Source organism: Moschus berezovskii, chromosome 10, assembly GCF_049115385.1.
Source record: "Moschus berezovskii isolate FMDL1 chromosome 10, NW_MosBer_1.0, whole genome shotgun sequence".
Lineage (NCBI taxonomy): Eukaryota > Metazoa > Chordata > Mammalia > Artiodactyla > Moschidae > Moschus > Moschus berezovskii.
In genome coordinates this window covers 47113794-47140570 of record NC_142469.1, presented here as the reverse complement: position 1 = coordinate 47140570, position 26777 = coordinate 47113794, and the positions used below count along the sequence as shown (strand labels likewise).

At 45.3% G+C, this 26777-nt stretch overlaps 2 protein-coding genes across 7 annotated transcripts in view; both read left to right on the top strand.

Annotated features, from left to right (window-relative positions):
* Positions 1-26448, top strand: part of FOXO3 (forkhead box O3) — a 123978-nt gene extending 97530 nt beyond the window's left edge. For 5 of the 6 annotated variants that reach the window (XM_055433354.2, XM_055433353.2, XM_088840648.1 and 2 more), the window contains 2 exons: positions 6122-7557; positions 21606-26448. In XM_055433354.2, coding sequence (XP_055289329.1) covers positions 6122-7522 — 1401 coding nt within the window. In that variant the 3' untranslated portion in view covers positions 7523-7557; positions 21606-26448. The remainder of the gene's footprint in view (positions 1-6121; positions 7558-21605) is intronic. The other variant, XM_088840651.1, reaches the window with a different exon arrangement.
* LOC148776315 (uncharacterized) lies at positions 1384-6073 on the top strand. The gene has a single exon (XM_088840652.1). It carries the CDS (start codon positions 2412-2414, stop codon positions 3348-3350), a length of 939 nt encoding a protein of 312 aa, XP_088696778.1. The 5' UTR covers positions 1384-2411; the 3' UTR covers positions 3351-6073.
* Positions 26449-26777: the final 329 nt, after the last annotated feature.

The window sequence follows — 26777 nt, the reverse complement described above, 5'->3', positions numbered from 1 at the left end:
CTTTACTGTCTGAGTCACCAGGGAAGAAAAAATTTTTAGTAGTGGATTTAAATAACCAGAACTATTCACATGATTTTGGGTTGGGGTTATAGTAATGTATTTGCTCCTCTAGTAAACAAATATGATGACAGAATGGCCTGAGATCTAGCAGCGGGAGTCCTGGTTGGTAATATTTACCTTATCACCTTAGTCTTAAGGACCTCACAGTGTTTTCCAAAATGTTTATTTAGATGTGACTAGAAAAATCTCTCTAGTCCTATCAGACTGTTCCTCCTTCTCTGTCAGCTCTCAACCCTCAAACTAATGTTGTATCTTACAAATTTAGACTATCTGGTATGATAGATGAATTAGTGGAAAAGCACAGAATATTTTTAACAGCAGTTTTATAGTTTAAAATGCACAAAATACATTGGAAATTTAATTTAGAGCCCCCAACTGAAGAGGTCTTTAGAGAACTTAAACTACACATTATAAAAGGATTTTATAATTGACTTGTTTCTTTTTATAAACTCCACTTCTTCATTCCTGGGTTTGAGGTGAGGGAGGGGCAGTTTGAACTCTTACAGAGATCATATCACCATTAACTTCCATTATCAGGGAAGGTGTTGGGGAAACACTGTAATTCTGATACGTTTTCTGGCATTTATGTTTACTTTTTCCTGTTTCACCAAAACGTAGAGAACCTGGTGATTAGAATCATGACCTGTGAGGCAAAAAAGCAGACTACATTTCTGATATCTGACCTTGTTAAGGTGAGGGGCATTTGAGCTAGAAATGGACAGAGGGAATCATACTGATGGGTCTTTGTCAGTGTCCCCCCACCGCTTCAGATTATGGATTTTATAAATGGAAGGCTAGGGACCATGAGGATGATTGTGACATAGTTTTTGTTTGCATTGTCTTAGTAATGAAACTGGAAAATCCTGAGTGTCGCGTAGGTGATGTGCCTTAGGGAATGTATTCTGTCATTAGTAACTTCTAAAGCAAGAGTTGAACTAAGATTTGATACTGAAGCTGATCACCCATTTAATAAATTGGGTTTTGGTTCAGAATCTAAGTGTAGCTTATATGGGTTTGTATGGTAACCACTGCCCTCTCTTTAGGATGAATGCTATGATGGCCAACTTAGTAAAAAAAAAAAAATGCAAATGTAGGTTATAGGATTACTCTTTGTAAAGACTTTGTTTTAAAAACATTTTTAGGAAAGACCTACTAAATTATTACTCTTAACTATTTCACAAAATTATAGTCAATGGCAAGCCACTCCAGTACTCTTGCCTAGAAAATCCCATGGATGGAGGAGCCTGGTAGGCTGCAGTCCATGGGGTCGCGAAGAGTCAGACGTGACTGAGCGACTTCACTTTCACACATTGGAGAAGGAAATGGCAACCCACTCCAGTGTTCTTGCCTGGAGAGTCCCAGGGACGGGGGAGCCTGGTGGGCTGCCGTCTATGGGGTCGCACAGAGTCGGACACGACTGAAGTGACTTAGCAGCATAGTCATAAGATTATGCCTTTGTATCCTTCGTCTTTCTTAAATGTCTTTCTTTAGATGTTAGCTCAGAGAAGTTAAATGATGACTTCTGTATAATTTGGTGACAGATACAGGAAAGGTTGAGAGAAAGCGTTGGAGTGGAGTTGGAAAAATAAGTTTCAGTTTAAAGCTGTGTGACCTTCTATAAGTTATTTAATCTCTCTCAGTCTGATGCTTCATATATATGAAGAGGGCATCGACTTTGTGGTTTGTTAGGAAGGTTAGAGACAAGGAATCTAAAAGCGCTGGCCCAGGAACTGACTTCTGTAGTCAGTCAGGCTCCATTCCTCATCCTGGCAATTAGGGCCCGGGTCTGACAGTCCTCAGTTCTGTCCTCTGTGAGGGTGTTCCAGCCCCTTTACCACAAGGCCCTCCAGAAGCTTAACTTCTCTCTCCAAATTCTAACCAATGGTAGCTTATAATTTTAAAAACTTACACACATACATCGTTAGGGTTAGAACTGTAGAATAGATGACCATCCATATAGGACATTTTGGAGGTCTCTAAAGGGTTACATTTTCTTTTCATCTTGGTTTGGAATTGGTGAAACTAAAAATACATTTAAAAAATTATCCACAAATGCTTTTTAAAGGGTGGATAACTGGATATTTATGACTGGTCATTGTTGTTGCTGGGTGTTGGTATGAATGAACTCTTTCCAAAATCTCAAGCAGCGGGGGCTGGCCACTGGAGGGCCACTGGAGGGGTGGTTCAATTAGTGTCCACATCGCCCCCACAGGGCTTCAGGAACTCCATATTTTTTTCTCAACAAGAAGCTTGAGTTTAAGTTTGTGGTTCGAGTGTCTCTACAGGACTCCAGAAGAGAGGGAGGCAGTTCTTGCTGAAGTTCCTTGCTCGTCTGGAGGCCCATATTCATCATGTCTTCGGAGGAGTCTCTTTCTGGACCTGCTCCAGATTCTCAAGAAGGCCAGAGGCGCAGGAGAACCAAGTATGACAAAAACCAGTACAAGATTCTGTTTGAGGCTTTCAAAAGTGATGCTTACCCCGATATTAATGTCAGAATGGCTCTGGCCGAGCAGATCAAGATTCCTGAGCCAAGAATCCAGGTGTGGTTTCAGAACAGAAGAGCTCGAGATCCTCGAAAGAACACAAAGAAGGAAAAGACACGCCCCCCGGCTCCAGAACCTATTCATGGGAGAGTTGGCGCTCCAGTTCCAAGACACAGTCAGGGTGGACTCTGTGCCCCCAGCTGCCCTTGCCAGCAGTGTCTTCTGGCGGCCCAGAGGGATGCCAGTTTATTTTCCTCGAATCCAGAGAATGCTTCTGGTCAAGCTGGTTTTGGGGGGCACGTTGGTAACCCGAGCATGAATATGGCCTCGCTTAACTTGCCAACTGCAGCTGATGAACCTTCGGGAGACCTGCGCTACTCTTTCTCCTCGAGCTTCAGCCTCCACTATTTCTCCTCAGACTTCAACCCCAAAGTTCTCACGGCTTCCCAACAGTCCTCTCCACAACTGGAAGCTGGCCGTGCAGAGACCTATGTGGGGGGCCCCGGACAGCTCCTGGCTCAAGGGAACGAGGCCCCGCAGGGATACGGGCAATGTCCTCCCTCTGGTGAACAGCAGCCATGGTGGAGCTGCCAGCCTTCGCCAGAGATGGAATTCGAGCAGCCACCGTCCCAGAGCCTTGAGGCTGCTGTGCCACCGTGGTCCTGTTGGTCACTTCCGCCTACTCCAGCCTCTTCACACCCTCAACACCCTCTGCCCCAGGAGCTATGTTCCCATCCTGGTTCTTCTCAGCCCTTTCCAATGAAGGCATCTGCCAATATCAGGAGCCAGTTCCATCCCTACCTCTGAGAAAGGACCTTGGTGGGAGACCCTAGGCACCCCATCCCTCAGCCATTGCAGCTGTGGGAACAGCACTTAAACTCCTGCTACAACAAAACAGTGGACATAACCTTAGTGTGAGTCAGGTCATGGATGAAATCAGCTAGGGCTCATCTGTACATTTTTAATAGTGTGCAAAATTGAAAAAGGATTTGAAGATTTGTGTATTAGGGCTGGAGAGATCTCCTAGACATATTTCTAAAGAAATGAAGTTGTCAGGATGGAAGGGCATAAAGTCCCGGGGGTATGGGCAGGCAGAGGACCTAAGGGGTTTCCTTAGATGGGAGGAAAAGGGGATCTTTGGAAGTCCATCTGTCCTGCCTTTTTATGGTTGATCAATATGAAGCACTTAAATGTTCTGTAAAACTTAGAAGGGATTGAGGGGTAGGGTGAGGGCTGATTTGTAGAAATAAACTCAATACTCACAGAAAAAAAAAAAAAAAGTTTGTGGTTCATATATCTAGTCTCCTGTGTACTTAGTAAAAGAATCACCTTGCACTTGCCTGCTTTTTGAACCCTGTAGAGTGAGTTTTAAGAGCATGCTTCATATCTTTATGGAGAAAGTGTTTTACTTTTTAAAGAAATGTAATTTCTAAACCATGAGTAGAGATGCCATTATTCCTTAAAAAACCATGAGTGAAAGGGAAGCTGGATATATAGTCTCCTGGGCACCATTTGGCTCATCATATACTCAGCATGTCCTCTCAAACGTGTCTTTACGCCTGTCATAGAGATGCCGAGCTATGACCCATGGTTGGTGATGCTCATTGCCCAGCCAGAGCTGTCGGACTTCCGTGCATTGGAACATATACACAGAAACACTCTGAGTATTTTGGGTTATTTATGTATGGTGAAATCCCACTGACTTTCTGTGTTTTAAAAACATTCTGGTAGAACACATGTATTTGTATCTTCTACATAAATACAGTTGGTGATTGCCAGTTTTTTTTTTAACTACGGTAACTTTTAGGATGGTTTGCATTTAATAGACAGTAGCAGGCAATATCTTTTGTCTTTAAGTTGCAAATAAAAACTCATCTGACCTGCAGGTGCTGTTCCAGATGTGGCAGATGCCATCATCAGCTCCTCTCTTTCATAGCACACGAGGTATTTTACAGAATAGAGGGAGACCTCCCCAGGCGATGAGCTCTGTCCATCATGTACTCTGTGTTTTATAATGGCAGTAAGAACACCCTGACTTAGTAGCGTGACTGGCTTTTGAAGTATATTATCATGTATCATCCTTATGTCATTCCTATCAGAGAGGGATGGTTCAGATGCTCTCGCTGTAATGAAGATGGAGCACTGAAGTTGCTGGAGATAGACTGAATGATTTGCTCAGGTCTCATGGTTGGTCGCTGACAGAGACGGGGCTGGATCAGGGTCATCTCTGTTAACTGGGCTTCCCTAAATCAGGAGGAGGATTGGGAGCAATTGTTAGGATTTTGAGGATATTTTGCCCTCATCTTTCCTTTTTTTAAGAATAAACCTTTTAATATAGAATGGTTTTAGCTTTGCAGAGAAGTTACCAGACTGGCCGAGAAAGTTCTTGATGTTGGCTGTCCACATCAAGTTTCCCCTGTTGTCATTAATACCCAATATCAGTTTGGTACACTTGTCCCAGCTAATAAACCAATGTTGATACGTTATTAGTATTAACTGAGGTCTGTGCTTTATTCCGATTTCCTTAGTTTTTGCCTTATACTTTGCTTTTTCTGTTCCAGCATCCCATCCAGGATTCCACATGGTGTTTAGTCAGCATGTTTCTCTTAGGCTCCCTGTGGGTCTGACAGTTTTGAGGAGAACTGGACAAGCATTTTTAACTGTTCCTTATTTGGGACTTGTCTGCTCTTTTTCTCATGATTAGAATGAGGTGATGGGTTTTGGAAGGAAGGCCACAGGGGAGGGTGCCGTTTTCATCACGAGTTTTGAGTGCACATTATCAGCTTGACTTTGCCCTTTGATGTTGACCTTGATCACCAGGCTGAGCTGTCAGCGTTGCTTCACTGTAAAGTTACTCTGCCCCACCTCCCCTTTCCATACTGTGCTCTTTGGAAGGAAGTTACTGTGCTCAGATCACATTGCCTTGAGGAGGGAGTGTCTGCATAAATTAGCTGGAATTTTTCTGAATGGGAGACTTGCCTTACTTCTGTCAACGCAGCAAATCTTACTCTGCCATTTTTTCTTATGCCTGTGAGACAGGTGTGAAATTGTGGCAGGAGGAGATGGAGTCAGAGAAAAGATAGGTAAAAATTCACACCAGTTCTCAATAGAAGTGGCTCAGAAAAGGTAGAGGCTGCCTCTGTACTAGAGGAGGAAGGGACCAAAATGGAATAAAGTAGCCCTGTAGGTGATGAATCATCCTTCGAGAGCCAGGGACGTTTGTTGCAAAATGCAGGGGGAGATGATGTGGTACAGTGTAAGTGCAAACTTCAGTAAATTAGGAAGTATAATTACAGAAAGGACAAGGAAACCTGGGGCTTTAAGAAAAACAGTGTCAGTGAAGTCCTACGCCCCCGCCTCTCCTGAGTATGAAACCATCTCCCACACCCTGACTATGAAAATGCCATCTACAATACTGTCATTTAATCCCAAGCCAAGGAGACTCATGCAAATGCCTTTTTTTTAAAGCCTCTGAAATTGAGGCTGCTTTAAAAATTGCATCAGATTAGTAACTGTTTTTCCTGGGTGCTCCGTTGGACCATTGTGGCTCATCTGCACTGTCCCTTCTCTCTCTGCAGAACTCTATCCGGCACAACCTGTCACTGCACAGCCGGTTCATGCGGGTCCAGAATGAGGGAACCGGCAAGAGCTCATGGTGGATCATCAACCCCGATGGCGGGAAGAGTGGCAAGGCGCCCCGGCGGCGGGCCGTCTCCATGGATAATAGCAACAAGTACACCAAGAGCCGCGGCCGTGCCGCCAAGAAGAAGGCAGCCCTGCAGACCGCCCCCGAGTCTGCAGACGACAGTCCATCCCAGCTCTCCAAGTGGCCCGGCAGCCCCACATCCCGCAGCAGCGATGAGCTGGACGCATGGACCGACTTCCGCTCGCGCACCAATTCCAACGCCAGCACAGTCAGCGGTCGCCTCTCCCCCATCCTGGCGAGCACGGAGCTGGACGATGTCCAGGACGATGACGCACCGCTGTCCCCCATGCTCTACAGCAGCTCGGCCAGCCTGTCGCCCTCCGTCAGCAAGCCATGCACCGTGGAGCTGCCCCGGCTGACTGACATGGCGGGCACCATGAATCTGAACGACGGGCTGGCTGACAACCTCATGGATGACCTGCTGGACAACATCACGCTCCCTGCATCCCAGCCATCGCCCCCAGGGGGCCTCATGCAGCGCAGCTCCAGCTTCCCGTACACCACCAAGGGCTCCGGCCTGGGCTCCCCCACCAGCTCCTTCAGCAGTGCGGTATTTGGTCCCTCCTCTCTGAACTCCCTGCGCCAGTCTCCCATGCAGACCATCCAAGAGAACAAGCCAGCCACCTTCTCTTCCATGTCGCACTACGGCAACCAGACACTCCAGGACCTGCTCACGTCGGACTCACTCAGCCACAGCGATGTCATGATGACCCAGTCGGACCCCTTGATGTCTCAGGCCAGCACCGCTGTGTCTGCCCAGAACTCCCGCCGGAACGTGATGCTTCGCAGTGACCCAATGATGTCCTTTGCCGCCCAGCCTAACCAGGGGAGTTTGGTCAATCAGAACTTGCTCCACCACCAGCACCAAACCCAGGGCGCTCTCGGTGGCAGCCGTGCCTTGTCGAATTCCGTCAGCAACATGGGCTTGAGCGATGCCAGCAGCCTTGGGTCAGCCAAACACCAGCAGCAGTCTCCTGTCAGCCAGTCTATGCAAACCCTCTCGGACTCTCTCTCAGGCTCCTCCTTGTACTCAACCAGTGCAAACCTTCCAGTCATGGGCCATGAGAAGTTCCCCAGCGACTTGGACCTGGACATGTTCAATGGGAGCTTGGAATGTGATATGGAGTCCATTATCCGTAGCGAACTCATGGATGCTGATGGGTTGGATTTTAACTTTGATTCCCTCATCTCCACACAGAATGTTGTTGGTTTGAACGTGGGGAGCTTCACTGGTGCTAAGCAGGCCTCATCTCAGAGCTGGGTGCCAGGCTGAAGCCTCACTGAGGAAAGGGGAAGTGGGCAGAGCAGGTCAGTGCATAGTATTAACAGAGCGGGTGGTGGGGGACACTGGCTTTTATTTACATGGTGCAGAGTAACCTGGCTCCCAACCAGTTCATTCTGAGTTGTACCTGCAAAACAAATAGGGCTGCCAGGTGCCCCTTTCCACAATTTGCTGACAGTTCAGGACTTTTACTGCCAGTAAAACCAACACACACATTCAGAGGTTTCATTTCTCTTTGTATCCAGTCACTCTTGCTGACCTTTGACGCAGATCCCCCTATTGGATGGATGGATGAGGATAGAAGGGCAGGGAGGAAAGGACCCTTAGGCCACACAGACGTCATGGTTCAGGACCCTTCCAGAGGACTTTCTAGACCCTCTGGTTCAGCACTGCCATGGTCCATCTTCGATGGTTTCTATGTCTTTTTTTTGAACAAAGTAACAATTTTTAGGTGCTTCTAATTTAACTGTAGACTATGTTTTCTAGACTCTTTCCACCAGAAGCAACATCTGTTTGATTTTTCACTGGTACTACTAATCATCTTTATTAGCACTTAGCATCTAAGCAATTTTAAAAAGCAAAAGAATTAAATTGAAAACAGAAGCTCTTATATGAGGGAGCATTTACTCATGTGCTTCTTTTTCCCAATGTATAAATGATGTCAGGTTCCAAATAGTGACATGATTTGTGAATGGTGACAATTTTTTTTTTTCCCCAAGTTGTGGCATTTTAATTCTCTTGGGACCAAAAAGACACAACATGATGTGGCAAGAAAAGCATTTGATTAGAATCAGAAGTCGAGGGCTCAGTTCCACTTCTTTTGCTTTCTGACTGCCGTCTAGAGTGTGTCACTTAGCCTCTGAGCTTCACTTTCCAGTTTTATAAAATGAAGATAACAGCCCCTGTTACTGCATGGGGTTAATGCAAGAATCTAATATACTGAAGTGTGTGAACGTGCTTTGTAAATCTGCAGTGGGCTGTGTGCGGTGTAACTAGGTACACACACGGACAGATGAGTAAGCAGGAAGCCCAGAGAGGTTAAGTGGTCTGCCCAAGGTCACACAGCTGAGCCCAGAATCTCTGTTTCTGGGATGTCTAGAACCATCATCGTTCTTATCATTATCTTGGCTAGATAATAAAAATGGGAAGCAGTCTGAACTGGAGCCAGAGTAGCAGGTAATTCGCAAGCTTGCCCCTAAACTCTCCTCTTCAAGTAGTAGGAAGAGCACTGGGGTCTTCTCCTGTAACAGGTTTGTACCCCCAGATGCTCCCATGTTTAGGGGCTCTGTTCTGTGTCTCAGTTCCTTTTTTTTTTTTTGTACTATCAGCAGGCTACTTATACTCTTCTTTAAGTGGTGTGAAAGAGAAATGAGATTCAAAGCCATAAAAAACTGAGCCTTGTTTAACCCTCTGCCCTAGTACAGGAGTCACAGGAGCCTCCTGTGGTGCACTCATCCAGCTCATGGGTAGTTGTGGAAAGGGGAATGTTGAGAGTGTTGTGATGCTCAGCTTCTCCACTTTCCCAGGCAGAAGCAGGCCCCTAATGGCACTCAGACATCTGTTTCCAGTCATTTAATAGCCCTTGAGATGGTAAAAAGACTGCAACAGAAGCTAAGTAGGGTGACACACTTTCATGCTGCCAGAACTCAGACTGGTGGAGACTTGCCTCGAGAAATTTAGATATTTGGCTTTTAGAAGGATAGTTTGTCTTCCTTTAAGAAGAGGAATGTGATTGTGGCTTCTAAAGACTCAAGTAGGTTTTAATTTTGGTTTCGTTGTAAGGAGTCCACTTTCTAATTCACTGAAAAGAGTAGGAGAAGAAAATGTGGTAGCAATTTTTGCCTGATGTTTCAAGTGTATGTTTTCCTTTTGGTTGAATAGCAGACCTTTCTCTGTGTGTCTGTGCGTGTGTGTGTAATTCTGAAAGATTATATAAAAATATTTTAAGGGAGATTTAAATACTTAAGTTTAAAATATATATCTATAATTTTGATAATAACTACTTTTGAGATTACACATTTTATTATTTTTTTTATATTAGAATCTTAGGGCCATTACTCATCTTTTTCTCAAAACATTTTGGGGAAATTTTTTTTGAGAATATAGCTTCTTCAGTAAAAAAAAAACAAAACTAGTCACCTGAAAGTAAATTTTCCTGAAAGTAAACCAGCTCAGTATGACCAGAGCAAGAAAAGAAACATACTGAAGACAATGAGGGGCTATGAGAGTCTGGTTTCAGGGTTTTAGAATTTCCATCTTGCTTTGGAATGATTTGCTCCTCTAAATAGCCAGGGTCACGTGTGGCCTGATGTGTATTCTTTGCTTTTACATTTAACTTGTTGCTGTCACTTTGTTGAAGATGCTCTTGAATTCACAAAACGGGCCTCAGGGTATAATCTCAGAACCCACTTCTCCAAAATTAAGCACCCCCAGCTTCCCAAGACTTGTTCTATAATGACTTTCTTGGTCTGACTATTTTTTTTTTTAAAGCCAGTAGTCGTGGTATTTCTCTGGACTCTCTCCCTGCCTTGCTAACTGAAGGTCACATGACCCCGAGTGGGCGCTGTCTGGTTGTGGAGTTAATGGAGCAGGTCTGTCTAGTTGACAGACAGTCTTGCTGGAGAGCTGTGGTGAGATGCTTCTCTGGAGGGCTGGGTGTTTCACACATACCATTCATTTTAGACCATGTGTGAAATCCTTTGACCTAGGCATCTATCTGGAAAAGGAAAAAATAATTGTACCTTTTTATGAGTGCCAGGTACTGGCGTGTGAAGGGCACTTTCTTCTCTTAGGCATTGGTGGAGCTTGGTGCATACTTACAGGCTGGCAGCAGGCACGTCTGTGAGCAAGTTTGCTGGTTGCAAGGCTAAGCTTCCAGTAAGCCCTCCTGAGACTGTCGTGTGTCTGTTCTCAATGGGAAAGCAGCTTCAGTTTCACTGTAGTTTTGATGTCAGAAGATGCCTAAATTCACATGCTCTTTCGTTCATCTACATCTTTTGGCATTTGCAGACCCCATTAGGGAGCAGCCTCATATTTAGTTGCATTTTAAACAACTTAATGATAAGGACTGGAAAATACTAACCAGGCTGAGCCCATGTGGAGAAGAGAGAGGTAATTCTCTTCCTGTCTCTGCCAACTGGCCACCACGATGACTCTTAGAATAGCAGGTTTCTCATCTGTCAAAAAGAGGACAGAATCAGAGAACTGTTTTTTATTTGTTTAACCAATAAGATTGTTTTTTTTAATTGAAGTTTAGTTGCTGTACAGTATTATATAACAGGTGTACAATATAATGATTCATGATTTTTGAAGGTTATACTCCATTTATGGTTATTATAGAATACTGGCTATATTCACCGTGTTGTACAGAACGTCCTTGTAGCTTATTTTATACCCAGTAGTTTGTACCTCTAAATCCCCTACCTCTATCTGGCCCCTACTTGCTTTCTTCTCCCCACCGATAACCACTAGTTCTCTGTATTTGTGAGTCTGAGTCTTTTTTGTTATGCTCACTAGTTGTATTTTTTAGCAGAATCATAGAATGTTAAGGGTACAGAGAATGTATAATTTTGAACCTGAAACCTAACATTCTGTCCATGAAATGGCCCCAGTAAAGGGTAAGTGATGATATAAACCTGTAAAGAAACAGTGGTATAACAGTGTGGAAAACAGCAGGTTCCAGTGTTGGAGGTCATTTAGAATTTAAATTTAGGCTATTTCTCTGAAGGAGCACGTCTTTGATACTTGTTGGACTAATGTTTAAGTGCTGTGATTCCATTGTATCTTTAAATATTCATGTAGGACTAATTCTGTCCAAGTACAGGCAATATTATAGGGCTACTTATGTGATGTTTTTTCTTGCTATAGATATTCCCATTAGGGAATGGAACATGTGGTATGTATTGCATGGAAAACATACTCTGTCACTTACACTTGTGAGCTGTTGTCTAGTCTTTGGTTATGGTATGCCAGCCTCAAGAATTATGCATCTGCAAGGATCTTTATTCTTACTTTCTAAAATACCCGAAGTTCTGAACTGTCATTCATGGAGAGAATGGCTGTCTGGATCTTTCTAGTGTTGACAACAGGGGAGGAAATTGTCAGAGCCCTGGGAAGAGGTTTTCTGTGCAGAGGCTGGTGTACTCCTTGCATGCACCCTTTTCCCTGGAAAGCAGTGATGCCAGCACTAAGGCTGCTCTTCCTGGGCCTGTTGGGTTTTCAGCGCGGCTTTGTTCACGTCTGACCAGCCTGCTCAGCATGGGACAGAGCCTGAGTGACCCTGGCCCTTCAAGCAGTAGTGTGTATATATGGCTTTTGGAAGGTGTCTCCTGGCCACAGAGCTTGTGTGAAGATAAAGAAGTGGAGTCAAAATCACCAGAATTACTCCTGGAACTTTTTGTACACTCTAAGTTCCCATTAAGTGCTTTTTTTCAGAGTGTTCATAATGCTCAGTATTCAACATCTTATATTGTTTTCTATGAGTGGAGTCTTCCCCCAGGGTCTCTGCTTCTCAGAGACGTACCTTTCTGTATAGAGATGGGAGGAGGGGGGTGGTTGGGACCTTCCTCTGTGCCGTAGCCGGAGAGATTGGCCTGTCAGAGGTCCCCTGGGCCCAGGGCTAGCAGAATGCTTGCTGACACTGCTTTCTCTTCCCGACTTGGAGGATACATGTCTTAACGCTGGATTTTCATTCTAAGATGGAGGTTCCCCACCTTGTAAGAGACTTGACCTGTTTCACCCTGGTTTTGTTGGTGTGTTCATTTGATTTGAAAATACTGTCTCCTCCATCCTCCATATTGTTGTGAAGTTAAAAATTTTTTAAACTAAAATGAATTAAAACATTGTATTGTGAACTCAGGACACTTTAGGTACTTAGAGGTCCCATGGATCGGTGTTTCTCAAAATGTTTCACAGAACACTAGATCCTCAGGATATTCATGGTTATTAAGCCGAAAATAGATCCTGTGACCAAATGTTTGAGGAATGCCGTGTGAAATAAAATGAAATAGGGTTGTTTCCTGTAGGACTTCTCAGAGCATTAGAAGTTTAATATGTGTTATAAACTTTCTAGGATCAGATTTCATTGTTTCCTAAGTTTATTTGACATCTTGAATTAAATCCTTATTCTAGAAACCATAGTACCAGCATCCTAAGGAGACCCCTAAAGAAATCCTGAAAGAGGTCAGCAGCCTCTTGAGAACTGGGGATTCTTTGTCTTTTTTTTTTTTAATGTATTTATTTTTTAATTGAAGGATAATTGCTTTACAGAATTTTGTTGTTTTCTGTCAAACATCAACATGAATCAGCCATAGGTGATTCTTTGCTTTTTTCCCCTCTTGATTCTTACTGGAGCTTTTTGTTCGATCTTGTCACATATCAAGCTTTTCTCAGCCACAGAGTGGGTTCTGCTCTTGAATGAGCTATCTGCCTGGCAAAAGGATAGGCTACATGCTGGTGGAGGTGCTCAAGCCTGTTCATTAAACAGGATCCCTTCATAGAGTACCTGCAGTACTCTAGGCACAGTGGAGACAGGAGGGTGAAGTAGGGTCTCCCCTCAAGGCCTCATCCCTGGCTGGAGATGTGGGGCAACGGTGGTGGTGACCATTGTCATGGAGGAAGACTCCTTTTCATGCGCGACTGGAGCGAAGGCCCCATTAGGCAGTGGCAACCTTGCATGTTTGGTTTTCTGGGACAATCCTGCTTTCAGATGTCCTGTTCTGTTATCATATGGTCTATTTCACCTATCTTTGGTTGGGGGATAAAAACATAGGCTCCGTGCTGATCGGGCAGAGTTCAGACTAAATCCAGATGCTGGATCCTGTTGAAAGCCCAGCAGGATACTTGCTTTTATGTTTGATTTCTAGAATTGGTTCATCATCACAGTTGGATGTGAGCCAGCTACCCGCTCCAAGCTTGCTATCCCTAGGGCTCTGCTCTGAGGAGACCTGCAGATTTAAAAAGCCTTCCCTGCAGCCCATCCCACATTAAATAATGTCTGTGTGATACAACAGAGAACCTATTAATCTGTAGCAGAAGGCTGTTATTTTCATGGCTATGCGTCATCGAGTCAAGTTACCCCATTTCTCTTGAGTCTCAGTTTGCGTGTCTGTAAAATGGGGGCAAAGTGGAAACCTGCTCCACAGACACTCTTGTAAGGACTACCTGTGAGATGACCTAATATCCTTTGGCAACATTTTTAAAAATCACTTGATGTTCATTGTTACTTAAAATGGCTCCAGAGGTTAATGCAAAATTAAGGAAACTCCCAAGCCAGTCTTAACGCTGTTGGCACAAAGAGCAGTTACTTTCCTTAGTAAACTAGAATCAATCAGGTTTCTTTTCGTTAAAAAGGTACAGCAATTTGCTGTTGTATGAAACCTTTGATGTCCCCTAGAAGTCCTACTTGCCAATTTAGGGGTCCCTGACAAAGGCTATTTTTTCTACTAGTGAAGGACCTCCTGCCACAGGTAGATTAGAGAGGTTTTATATATGGTACTCAGAGTGTTCCATTAGCATCTTTAAAGGACTGCCTGAGAAATCCTAGCTGTCTGTCTTCTGCTTTCTTTCCTTAGGGGGCCTGTCATACCTACTCTGTGCTGGGGGGGGAGCCTCACCCTCCCCTTTACTGCTTCCTCAGAGTGGAGCCCCTTCCTTTCAAGTGGGAGCCTGAAAATCTGACCTTCCCCCTCCATGCTGGGCCACCTCAGCCACATAGAGAAATGAAGAGCTGGTCCAGCTTTCCTAGGACTTCTTGGAAGCAGAGAGATCACCACACAATAAATGGCATGATGCTGTCAGGGGCCTGGCTGTGGACCCCACCTTCCCAAGAGTTGGTGATTTACCCCCATACTGGCTAACGTGACCCAGTTTGGGGTTCAGGAAATATGGTCAGATGTATCGTTGCTGCTGCTGCTAAGTCACCAGTCATGTCCGACTCTGTGCGACCCCATAGACGGCAGCCCACCAGGCTCCTCCATCCCTGGGATTCTCCAGGCAAGAATACTGGAGTGGGTTGCCATTTCCTTCTCCAATGCATGCATGCATGCTAAGTCGCTTCAGTCATGTCTGACTCTGTGCGACCCCATGAACAGCAGCCCACCAGGCTCCTCTGTCCACGGGATTCTCTAGGCAAGAATACTGGAGTGGGTTGCCATTTCCTTCTCCAATGTGTGAAAGTGAAGTCGCTCAGTCGTGTCCGACCCTTAGCGACCCCTCGGACTGCAGCCTACCAGGCTCCTCCATCCATGGGATTTTCTAGGCAAGAGTACTGGAGTGGCTTGCCATTGCCTTCTCCGAGATGTATCGTTAAGATCTCCCAAATCTAAGGTCAGTGAAAACCCAGAGAAATCGGGCTATTCTTCAGGAGCTTTCCTCCCAGAGAAGTGGGACCAAGCCTGGAGCCGAAACACTCCACTGGGAAAGCTACTGCCACATGGTTGCAGGTGTTTTGTTCTCTTCCCAGTAACAGATGTGAACCCTACTCTTTAATTCTAGATTTTCTGCTTTTTTTTAAACAACCTCTTTCTTGCTAAAATCTATGATACTCGTTTATTAAAGGACGAGAAATACTTAGTCATGAAGCCCTCAGAGCATAATTCCCACGTTTCTAAGGGTAAAACTTTTTAACTGCAAGTCCTGGTTTGATCCACAGTATGTTCTCTCTCTGTGCCTCTGTCTCCTTTCCTCCCCTTCCCTCTTTTCCTCTCCCCTTTCCCCTCTCCTCTCTTTCTCTCTGATGAAACTAGTCTGGACCATGACATTTTTTCAGTATTCATGTCTGTGTAGAGTGTTCAGTTTGACTCCTTAATGGAAATTAATGACCACGAAGAGGCCGGAAGTTCTGAGGTTGAAACTTTTAATTTCCACTGGGCCTCTATTTGTATATATGCCACTGTAATTAATTGTAACTTCCGTTAGTCAATTGTATGTTCAGAAATGATTGGAAAGCAGTGGAGCCCAACATACCTTTAAGTAATCAGAAAATGTGTCTGACAGATCTGTTAGAAGGTGTCCTGTAGGTGGTGGTGGCCCTGTGGCCAGAATGCACTCCCGCCCAGCCCTGGTCATCTCAGGCTGATCTGCTATCTGGGCTGGGGCACCAAGGTGGGGCGCTCCCGGCACGTACCACAGTGCTGGTCAGGGAAGGGGAGGACCACCCAGGCCGCCCAGTGTGTGGATCCGCCTGACTCCTGGATCTGTCCTCCCACCAGACTGCTGCCCTCAGAATGGATGGGCCTTTGCCTCTTGTCCATCTTGGAGCCGCCCTGGAGACCCTCCTTTGGGTTCCTTCTTCACTTCCTTCCTCTGTTGAACTGGTGTGGGTGCTGCTTCTTGGCCACCATCTGTGTTACCCTCATGGCCTGGTCGTGTCTTATAGGTGAATGAGGGGTTTGGACTATTTGTGGAACTAAAATAGCTGATTTTGTATGGTCAGTTTCAGAGTCACTTTTGGAAAATTTACGATTGTCTTCAAAATCCTGCATAGCTAAAGCAGGGAAAGAAGCCGTTGGAGACCCTACTGTTTAGTGCTTGATAGCCGAACCCTTAGCTGGGCTGGAGCATTGCAGCTACACTTGCCCCCGGCCCCAAGGCAGCATCCCAGCCCAGCAGGATAGCTGCATGCTGCCACTTGTCCCCCCACCCTCTCTGGCCAGTGAATGCGGTGAGGAGTCACACAGGATGGGCCCACACCCAGCAAACATAAACAGTGTGATGTTCAGGTCATGGTTTATGGGTCTAAGATTTCCTCCTGGACTACAGTTCCCTTTTGTTTCTAAATGATGAATCTCTTTAGCCGCGACAGCAATTTGAGAGCTAGAGTAGCAAGACTCTTATTTCAGGGAGCTGGACTTAAGAGTGGATGTAGTAGGATGGGAGAAGATAAATTCTTTATTAAATGCTTACTATTTAAAATTTTATTATTATAAAAATTAAATTATTTGGATGTTAAAAGTGTGCCTTGTATTGATCCTTAGGAAGTTTCATCTTACAAGAAGTGTGAGTTTTAGAAACTTAATCTAAGAAGCCATCCTCCCTCCAGAAGGGGATCATTAAAGTTCTAGGTCTTGTCCCACAAGCAGTAGGTTCTGCTTGGATTCAGCAGAGATTAACTTTCAGCAGCTGTAGGTTTGAAATGCTTCATGGAAGCTGTAAGGCTTAAAAGAGCGGTAAGTGTTTGAACTGGCAGAGGGAAGAGATGGCTGTTTCAGGAGGACGTTCGTTCGTTTATTCAGCCAGCAATTATTGTGTGCCTCTCCTCTGTTTCAACTTTGCAGGCTACTTGGGACATCAAGAAAATGTGTCCCTGCTGGAATGCACACTTCTCGTGGGTGAATACCACGTCTAAGACAGTGCTCTTGAGATAATGAGATGGTCCGTAAGTGGTTTGATTTGAAGGCTTTGCTCTGTTCTCAGTACATTGGGAATTCAATTTGAGTGAAAAAGTAACCATTCCAGGCACTATATGATGAGGTGCCAGGTGTGGCTTAGGAGTTAAGCAGAGGACAGCCTGGGGCGGGTGGGGCTGGAGGAGCTGTCTGGATGTTTGGATGGGGAGAGCAGACCAGGCAAGGCACTGAACCTGGCCCATCGGATCAGGTGGTGAAGCCGGAATGAGGTCAGCAGAGCCAAACCCCCCAGGTCTCTGCCAGCCACAGCTTTGGAGTATTATAGGGGCTGCCCTTCCTGGAAACCTGATTTTCCTTTAGGGGAGGCTCCTCAACTGAGTATAGATTTGGCCAGAATTTCCATACCTGTTTTCTTTCCGCTCATAAACTATTCAGTGTCTAAAATGGCAAGTTGATAACATTTGCCAAATGGGTTTTTATAGAGCTGCACCTCCTATAATTCCCCTTCTCGGGCAGCTGTGGAGGGTGGTTCTCTTCAGCCAGCCTCACAGGGAGAGGGCTGCATTTTAATCAGCCAGGCCTTTGCAGTCCCTGAACACCAGGTTGGTTTTCATGCGCTGCCCTCTTCCAACCCAGAAGAGACTAAGAAATTACCAAATTAAGCCAGAGTATTGTGCTTAAACACTATTAGGTGTTTTCTTGAGCTGTTTCATAGTTGGGCCGTAAAGATGAGCTCCACAGGACTTGCTGACGTTTCTACTCTCCAACATCGGACATGGCCACCTTACCCAAGCCCTGCTGTTTCTCCTGGGGTGATACCAATGGAAGCCTTGGATGCTGTCAGATGGTTGTGGCCTGTGATGGATTGGGTGTCCCTCAGACCCTCCTCCGGAGAAGGCACTGGCGATCCACTCCAGTACTCTTGCCTGGAAACTCCCATGGACGGAGGAGCCTGGTAGGCTGCAGTCCATGGGGTCGCAGAGAGTCGGACGTGACTGCATGACTTCACGTTCACTTTTCACTTTCATGCACTGGAGAAGGCACTGGCAACCCACTCCAGTGTTCTTGCTTGGAGAATCCCAGGGACAGGGGAGCCTGGTAGGCTGCCGTCTATGGGGTCACACAGAGTCGTACACGACTGGCGTGACTTAGCAGCAGCAGCAGACCCTCCTTGGGGGGAAGCAGAGATGGTAGCCAGCAGGCACTTCTTTGGTCTCTACTCAGGTAGAAGCATTCCTTCTCTGAAGCCCACACCTGTTCTCTGAAATCCACCTGAAGTTTCCCTGTCATTGAGCAAACCATGGATTCATTTCTTTTCCATCCTAAATGTTCTATGTTTAGTCCCCCACTCGCCCCAGGGGTTGCAAGTTTGGCTTAAATTATCTTTATGTTTAAAGAGTAAAGAAAGTGGTATTTCACTGTAATTTTGTGTTTCAGGCAGACTCCTCCAAGCATCTTTTAGTTTTGGCTGGGAAAGCAGTGGCTAACCTGCGTGGATTTGCAGACGGGAGAGTTTTGTCCCTGTGGTTCTTTTTCCTTCCCTGTCATATTTGGAACTGGGGCCCTGTTCCTCTCCTCTCTGCCAGGAAGATAAAAACACTGCTGAGAAATCCGGATTTGTCACAGTGGAGTTAGTTGTGGGAGGACAGCAGCAGAAACAGTTTATGTTTTATTCCCAGATTAAAGTTGATGGGGGTCGTGTTTTGTGTACAGTTTTTTGGAGGCGTGGCCCTTTCTTAGAACATCATGTGATTTAGTGGTGACAATTAGGCAGAAACTTGTCTTCCCTACAGATGCCAAGGTTATAGAGGGACTTACTCTCACCAGAGACCAGATGACAGCATCCACAGATATTTTTAGAAGGGGCCTCATCATTTGGTTTCCCTATTTCATTTTCTTTGCATCAACAGCCTGATTTCAAACTTAGTCTTGGGCAGGGAGGGAGAGGGAGGAGATTTTCTCCCTGTTAATGAAAGTCCTGGATGGGACAGGACAACGTCCTCCTATTTAATGTTAGTTGGCCCACTGCCTAGTAACTGCGAAGTGACGGCTGTAATCCCCTTCAGCTGTAGGCTTCCTTTTCCTTCCTCAAGTTTTGCTTAATCTGATGTGGTTTTAGACTCATAAAGCCGTCAACATACACACGTAAACCTCATAGTTAACTAAAGCATCTCACTTTAAAGAATATAAGACTAATGAGAGCACCATTCAAACGCAGGGAATTTGTGTCCAAACCAAGTATCATTAAATCCGGTTATTTACTGTGCTCCTTTCATTTTTCCAGTCCTTGATGGTGTCAGATAAACATGTGTAAACATCAAGCCACCAGAGAGAGGTTAAAAAAATCTTTAAGGCAGGGGCCTTAGAGGGGCTGCTTTCCTTGTGATTAATTGTAAGGTCTTCCTCGTGAATACCGATCCTGCTGTTCCTCTTAGAAGGGTGATTACGTTTCCTTTCTGTGTTCACAGTATTTTACAAACTGTTTGCCTTCTATCGCAGAGGAACAAGTTGCCTTTCCATCCTGTGGAGGGGGTTTCTCCTTTCAATTTTCCTCTGTGAGGGCCGCCTCTCAGCCTGGGCCTGGCCTCTGCCAGTTGAACTTCCAGGCGCAGGCTGTTTCCTCTGCGAGCTCAGGGGCATGCCAGGGCATAGTGCCACAAGGGGCCCCAAGCCCATTCTGAAGAGAAGGAAAGAGGGCAGGTCCACACATCCTCTGCTTAATGATGACGTTCCCTGCTAGTGTGGACCTTTGGATGAGATTGTGATGTCTGATGCCCTCTTTTGCTTAGAACGATGTCATGTTATGGGTTTATAGGTGCCTCCTGCCTTCTTCCCTCCTGTGTTGACCCGCTGCCAGCATCGGAGCAAGTTGCGTGCTCTGCCGCTGTACTTGGGGAATGAAGTGTGTCAACTCCCCAGCATGCACTGGTGTCTGTGGCTGAGTAATTAACACCAGAGGGAACGGAGGGATGGGGTTTGGGCTAGGTAATACTTCACAGCTTCTCTCTTGGCACTTACAGTAAGTCAGGATCCGGACTTGGGGACCAGAGTCCCCTGATGACTGACTGCATAGTGATCTTAGGTGGTGGTTTGTTAAGTGTTATTGTGAAGGAAAGAACGAAATCCCCTTCCAAAGAACCATATCCGCACCCTATCTGTTCGGGCCTCAGGGGTCCCAGGTGGCGCCGCTAGAACAGCACCAGTTCCAGTGGGCTAGATGCCTCACAGGTGCTGATAACCGTCAGACCTTTCCTCCCTTTGAAATCAGCAAGCCGTTATTTTATAGTCCAGGATAATATTATCTAGTATCCTTACAGAGCAGAGAATACTCCAAAAAAGCCATCAGCAAGGGAAACAGAATACTTGGGGAAGGGGTGGAAAAAAGGGGGCCTTTTCCTGCTTTATCGTCTCTGCCTTTCATAAACAACCCAAGCTCTTCTTTTTGGAGCTTTAGCAAGGGTAGCTGTGACCGTGGGTGTGTAATGTTACAAATACTAAGCCGTTCTGTCTTTCTGAGGAGTACTGAAAAGTAAGATTGCCAAGCAGTCGTCAAGAGAGAGAAGCAGATGTAAATAACGTGTGTGTATGAGTGAGTAAGAGGGGGGAGCTTATTGATGCATTTTTCATTACTTATTCACCTTATCTGGTGAGACAATCCAGAGTTCATGTTACTTCCCTCCCACTTTTCTATCCATTTCTTGACCTAGAGCCTTTTTAAAAAAACAAAAACAAAAACCATAACAGCTGACACTGTCTCCATAAACAAGTGGTCTTGAGGCCTGTCACATCAGTTCATTTAGCTACATCTTTTGAGTCTGTGGATAAATATATGTGTGTGTGTCTGTATAATAAGTTTATTTTTTAATTCTCCAACTTTTCCTGGCTTGGTGGTCATATGATGTCTGATAAGACTTGTGTAAATTCAGATGCTTTGAGAGGACTTAAACGATTGGAAGATTTCTTGGAGGCATAATAATAATGCCAACAGTGATGTTGTTATTCATTGTTAAAAGGGTATTCTGTGGGAGGCTTTTTGAGCCATTTGTGTGTGATATAATTTTATTTCCTCTGTAGATTTTTAATATATAAAGCAAAGTCCCAAGACAGTCTACTTAGAGATTACTTGTTTTTTTGGTGAGGGAAGTCAAGATTACCCCAGGCCATCCATGCAGACTGATGAAGCATTTGTGGAAAGTGGCCATTTCCTCCTCTGGTGTTGGGCTATCAGTGGAAAGGTTGGTAAGCAAGGTCATTTAGTCCGCAGAGCAGGCAGGGGAGAACCAGAGAAGCCTATCTGGTCTGTTTGGGGTGACCAGCTTCTCTGGTTTATAGCATGAAAGTCCTATATCCCAGGAAGCCCTTCAGTCCAAAAATCTGGAGTAAAACCCCATCTGCAACCCAGCCCTCCCTAACTTGGAATGGCCCGCTGAGACACCGCAGGTTTACCTGGCTTTGTTAACCTCCCCAGGTGAATGACCCCATTTCATCTAGGCATTTGAATTTGAGAACATTTTGTTATCAGGACAGGAGTAAGGTAAGTAATCTTCAGGTTTTGTCCTTGGGTTTTCAGACCTTTGAATCTAGTGCAGCAAAACAGCCCGACTTGGAGCACCCCAGCCCAGAGGTGGGTGAGGAGACCGGGGAGGCTCAGGAGGTGTGACCAGAGGGCCCGCTGCTACTGTTTGAATGTCCTTAACCGTCTCTGCTTTTCTTCTCTCCTCCTGTAGACCCTCAAACTGACGCAAGACCTACCGAGAAAACCCTTTGCCAAATCTGCTCTCAGCAAGTGGACAGTGATACCGTTTACAGCTTAACACCTTTGTGAGCCCGCGCGTTTCCTACCCCAGCAGAGACTGTTATTGGCCCCTTCCCCCGGGTGAAGCACTTATCCTCGCACAGAACTCTCTCTATAAAGTATGCAAAACCTTCCTTGTACGGGGTGACAGCCACCTGCCAGCGAAGGACAGCACCCTGCCAGCACCGCCCACCCCGTTCAGAGCACACCGTCAGCCTGCGGGCCATCCTGTGGTGTTTTAGTATTGAGATGGTTTATGGGATGTGTTAAGCGTTGTTTTTGTGTTCGTTTTCCTTTGACTTTCAGTTTCTCACATGCATTGACTTGGAGTCTTTTTATGTTAAAGTGTTAACCATCCTTCCCCTGGCACATTTACAAACAGAAAATGTACCAGCTACTGCCCTGGCTTTGGGTGTCACAAATGTCCAAGCCTGTAGAACTCCCCAGACTAACACATTACATAAACTAGAGGGTTTTTTTCTGTCTTCTTTAGTTTGGTAGAAAACTATTCTTTTCTAAAAAAAAAAAAAAAATCAACAGTGGCACAAGCGTTTGCTGGGCACACCGGCCAAGGACAAAGCCCTGCATCTGCAAACTGAAGGGTGCCCAGCATCTGACCCCGAGTGCTCAGTCCTGAGTCAGGGCGCTCAGGGGACAGTTCCCTGGCCCTGGTCTGCATTTGCCAGATGGGTCTGGCCTGTGGTCTCCTGTCAGTATCCTCAGCTCACACAGTCACAGTAATCATATGCTGGTTAGAAATTAGGATCTTTTCAAGGAAGAAATCCGCTCAGCTCTTCACTCATTGCCAAATGCCACTAATGGATTTAGTTTTAAGGAGAAAAGGAAAAAAAAAAGTAGTCTTGTTTTGCTTTGCAGAAGTGAACTTACAGGTAAACATTAAGCCTGCGGTGAGAAATGTGTGGAAAGTACAAACCCAAGTCGCTCTTTTTTCTAAATGCACACCCTTGATTACTTTTAGCCTTGCTCCGTATAATCTGATCTAGTAGACGTGTATGAATGAGAGGCAATAGCATACAAACCGATTCTTTTTTTAATATAAATAAGCTTAGGTTGTAATTGTACAAGTGACACAGTGGAAGTACAAGATAGGGCCGTTTTGGCCTCCCTCCTCCACTTTCCCTGCTTCTGTGGATTTCATTGTTTTCTTTTCAAAAAGTTTATGGTGCTGCATAGGTGCTTTCTGTTTGACCCAGAAAGTGATTCTAGTTGCCCTCTTTGGTAGACAGAGTAGTTGGGAACACCTTTGGTACACAGGAAACTGGGACAATGACGCTCTGATTGGCACAGCATACGCATACTTCTCCAAAAAGGTATATGAAGACTCTTTTCTTTGCATACAAAGCATTAGGCATACAAATGTATAAATATACTTTTATCATGTACAGTTACAAAAATGGAACATTCTGCATGGATGTTAGGAATCCAGGCTCGTAGTTCAGCACAGACCTCCCTGCATGAGTTCTCGCAGACGCTTGCACTGTGCAGCGGGCGCTGACTCCCCCACCAACACAGACACGCCATCCGACCACCTGCACCCGCCACTGGCCACCAGGGGCCCCCGTACTCCTTTGCTTCCTGATTCCTCTGGGGGTGATGGTGGTGGTGGTAACAGCTCCTAGCATAATGAAAGTTCCGCTTGGTGTTGTCACTTGTCTCTCCCACCTCGCTTAGGTTGTCATGTTTGAGCGATGGCCCTGTTGATTTCACCCTGCCTTTTACTGAGTCTGTAAATTGTGCAGTTTGTGGTTGTAGTAGACCTGTAGCCTATTGCCTTTTCTAAACTGCTCCAAGTTTATAATCTTCATTTTGAAAGTATGTATAATTTTTGAAAATATGTACTCTATTCACGCAGTCTGCTTCTCAGTGAGACAGACTTTTGCTTACTATATTCCTCTGTAGTAAGGCTAGCCCTTTTCCTTGAGTCTTTGGTAGTCTGCTGTCCATGAGGACTGTCCATTGTCGGTGAGGGGGCTGCTCTCTGGGTTCCTAAGTAATGCTGCCCTTGGTGGAGACAGTTTGGTCAGGGACTGGGAAGGGACAAGGGGGTATCGGATTCAGGGGAGAATCTGAAGTGCTTCCAACACAAGGGCCCTGAGACTTTCTCTTCTGAGCTCAGAGAAACAAGAAAATATAACAAAAATAGCTCTTTGCCTTTGCAGTTTTCTAGACCATGGAAACTACTTTGGGAGTAAGAAAGGCAACCCTCAAATGTGTTTCAACTTTAAAGTGTTGAATTTCTTTCAGACCTGTGGCATCTCATTTATTCTCCCTGCCCGCCCCCCGCCCGCCCCAATGTTTGTTAGATTTCAGGCAGAATATCTTACAAAATGTCCTAGAACCAGATTATAATTTAATCTAAAACAGCCGAGGGAGAGACCGAGCGGGTGTGAGAGCAAGACAGCCATGGAACGGGTCAGGAAAATGGAGAGGGAGGGGTGCTTTGAATCTTTTCTTTGCTTTTTCTTTTTTAAAAAGTAACTCAGCATCTACGTGTAGAGTATCATGGACAGCTGAGATCAGGGCAAAGTCAGGCACCAGTGTCAGTGCTAGAAAGGGTCAGGCAAGAATGAAATAGTTAGGCCTGTCCAGGATCACACAGCCTCACTCTCACCCTTGGCCACTCACCTGGAGGCCAGGATCCCTTAGACTAACCAGATCCTGCTGCAGACAGATGGGGCAGGGGCAGAGGTGCCATCTTCTGTTAAGACCCTGCTTTCAGGAAGGGCCTACCAGTGGCCACCTTGTGAAATTCTGAGTGTCACAGGTCCCTCACAGGAAGTTTTCTGACCTGGAGCGTACTCAGTAGCCTCCGGGGTTCTGGCAGTTGTAATGTTTGCTTCCTGATGCAAACTCTCAGAGTCTACCCTCAGCCTCTCATTAAGCTGCTCTAGGGAGCCTTCCACTTTTTGATGGGAAATTTAGAAAGAAGAGTAACAATGTTGAAAACATGACCTGAACTCTGGGGTTCTGCTGTTACCTTCAGGGTTCCAGAACCAGAAACCTTTTACCAAAGTTAGTAAAGAGCTTTATCACAAGCCTTCCCTGTCCTGGCATGAGGCCTGACCGCCAGACTCAGAGTATCCTAGTAACTGTGAATGAATCTGAGGTCAGTTCCCTTTATTGCCGAAACACATTCTTTCAAGATTTCAGAAGTTTGTCTTTGCTGTTGACAGGTGGAGCGTGCACATGTGTAGTTCTGGTGGACTGTGTGTGTTGGGGGGTCGGGTTTGGTGTTGAGTTTCAGCCCTGTGTGTGTCGCTTCCCCACTCTGAGAAGACCTCATGGCTCACTACTCAGGACAGGTATGCCCAGCCTCAGGGTGTCATTTCAGGCAGCTTCTGAACCTGTTAAAGATGGAAGGGAGTCTATGTCATGAACCCCAACTTAAAGAATAAGGAATATTAGAATCTCTTGGAAAACCCATCAAGAGGAAAGCAAACAGCCACGCCCATGTTTTTGTGTGCTGATGCCAAGGGCTAGTGAAGGAAAATAAAGAAGTTACCCTTTCTCTCTAAAAGCAGAAACAAATCCTGACAGGTCCGAACTGTGATTTCCTCTTGGTATATTTGGGGAATGTTGATTAGGTATAACGTATATTTTTTAATTAAGCAAAAAATTTTTGTAGAAATTCAATCGCTGGCAAAGAGGTACGAACAGCCCATCTCTCCTGAAGACCAGGGATGGCAGGGTGCAGCAAGAGGAGAGATCAGTCCTTGTGAAATCCCGTCTGTCAGACCAGATTGTAACGCAGGTGCCCAGGTACTGAGAAGAGTACAGTTGGCCCTGAGTACACATGGGCTCCACATCCTCATAGTCAGCCAGCCGCGGATCCAGAGGGCCAATTGTACTACGCGTTTTTATATAAGGGACTTGGGTATTCGCGGATGTAGGCGGGGTGGGGATGGAGTCCTGCAACCAATCCCCCACGGATACCGGGGGTGACTGTATTATATTTGATCTAGATCTTTAGTGGGTAACATTTTATGCAGTTTGAATAAAAATATTTTCCTCATGTTTAGTTTTATTTGTATGTATTTTACTTTGATGAATGATTGGTTCCGAGCCTTCTGCCACACTCCAGAAATATTTGTGCGGCTGCTTTAAAAAAAAAAAAGCTGTGTGTCTGGTCACTTATTTCTCTAAAGTTATCTCATCGCCTGGCAATCAGTCTTCTCTCAATATGCTTGTCCTAGCACATTATGTACACAGGAAATGCAAACAGATGTGAAGGAGGACCAGAAAAAAAATAGTTGATAATAAACAAAAATGTATGTTCTGGCTTCACATGTTTAACTTTTTTTTTTTTTTTTTAAGAAAAAAAGTTGCATGAATGGGAAAAAAATCTGTATACAGTATCTGTAAAACTGTCTTATCTGTTTCAGTTTCTTGCTCATACCCCATGCAAACTAGAACTCAGTGTGGTGCATGGCCATATTCAGACACCTGAATCATGCAGTTGATACTTTGGTTTGAAGCACCTCATCCTTTCACAGTGAACACTATCATGTTGCATTCTTACTGAGGATTTTGTCTGTCCATATGTTACCATGAAATATCTCTATCACCTTTTGTCTCAAGAATCAGAACCAGTTTGATTTGGGAATCTTCTCCTTTCCAAGTGAAATAGAGACGCAGTACTTAACTTTCCTTGGTGTTTGTAGATATTGCCTTGTGTATTCCATTTAAAACCGTAATCTAGTTTGTAAAAGCAATGGTGACGCATGTAAATAAAGCATCAGTGACACTCTGCCTTACTCCAAGAGATTGTTTGTTCTCACTCCCCGTCTCTTTAACCTGAGAAGTTAAATAGCTGGGTTTATCTCACGGTCTCCCTATGGGAGAAGCACAAAGCAAAGAGACTATCCTGAGATCTCTAAACTAAATGAATCCTGTGGACTTTTTCTCTGACTCACTTTGACCTCCATAGGCAACCAGACACTTTAATAAAGCAGATTTATGGCATTGTGCATGGTGGCGGAGAGCCACTTTCAGCCTACACTGAGTCAGGTCACCCTGGGGGAGCTTCTGGGCAGGTAGTGGGATTTGGACTCTGCGTCCCCCATGGGTGTCAGAGGTTTTGACC

What these genes read in the sequence shown, in the direction of transcription:
- LOC148776315 (XM_088840652.1), top strand. Translation starts at nt 2,412, where the DNA reads ATGTCTTCGGAGGAGTCTCTTTCTGGACCTGCTCCAGATTCTCAAGAA.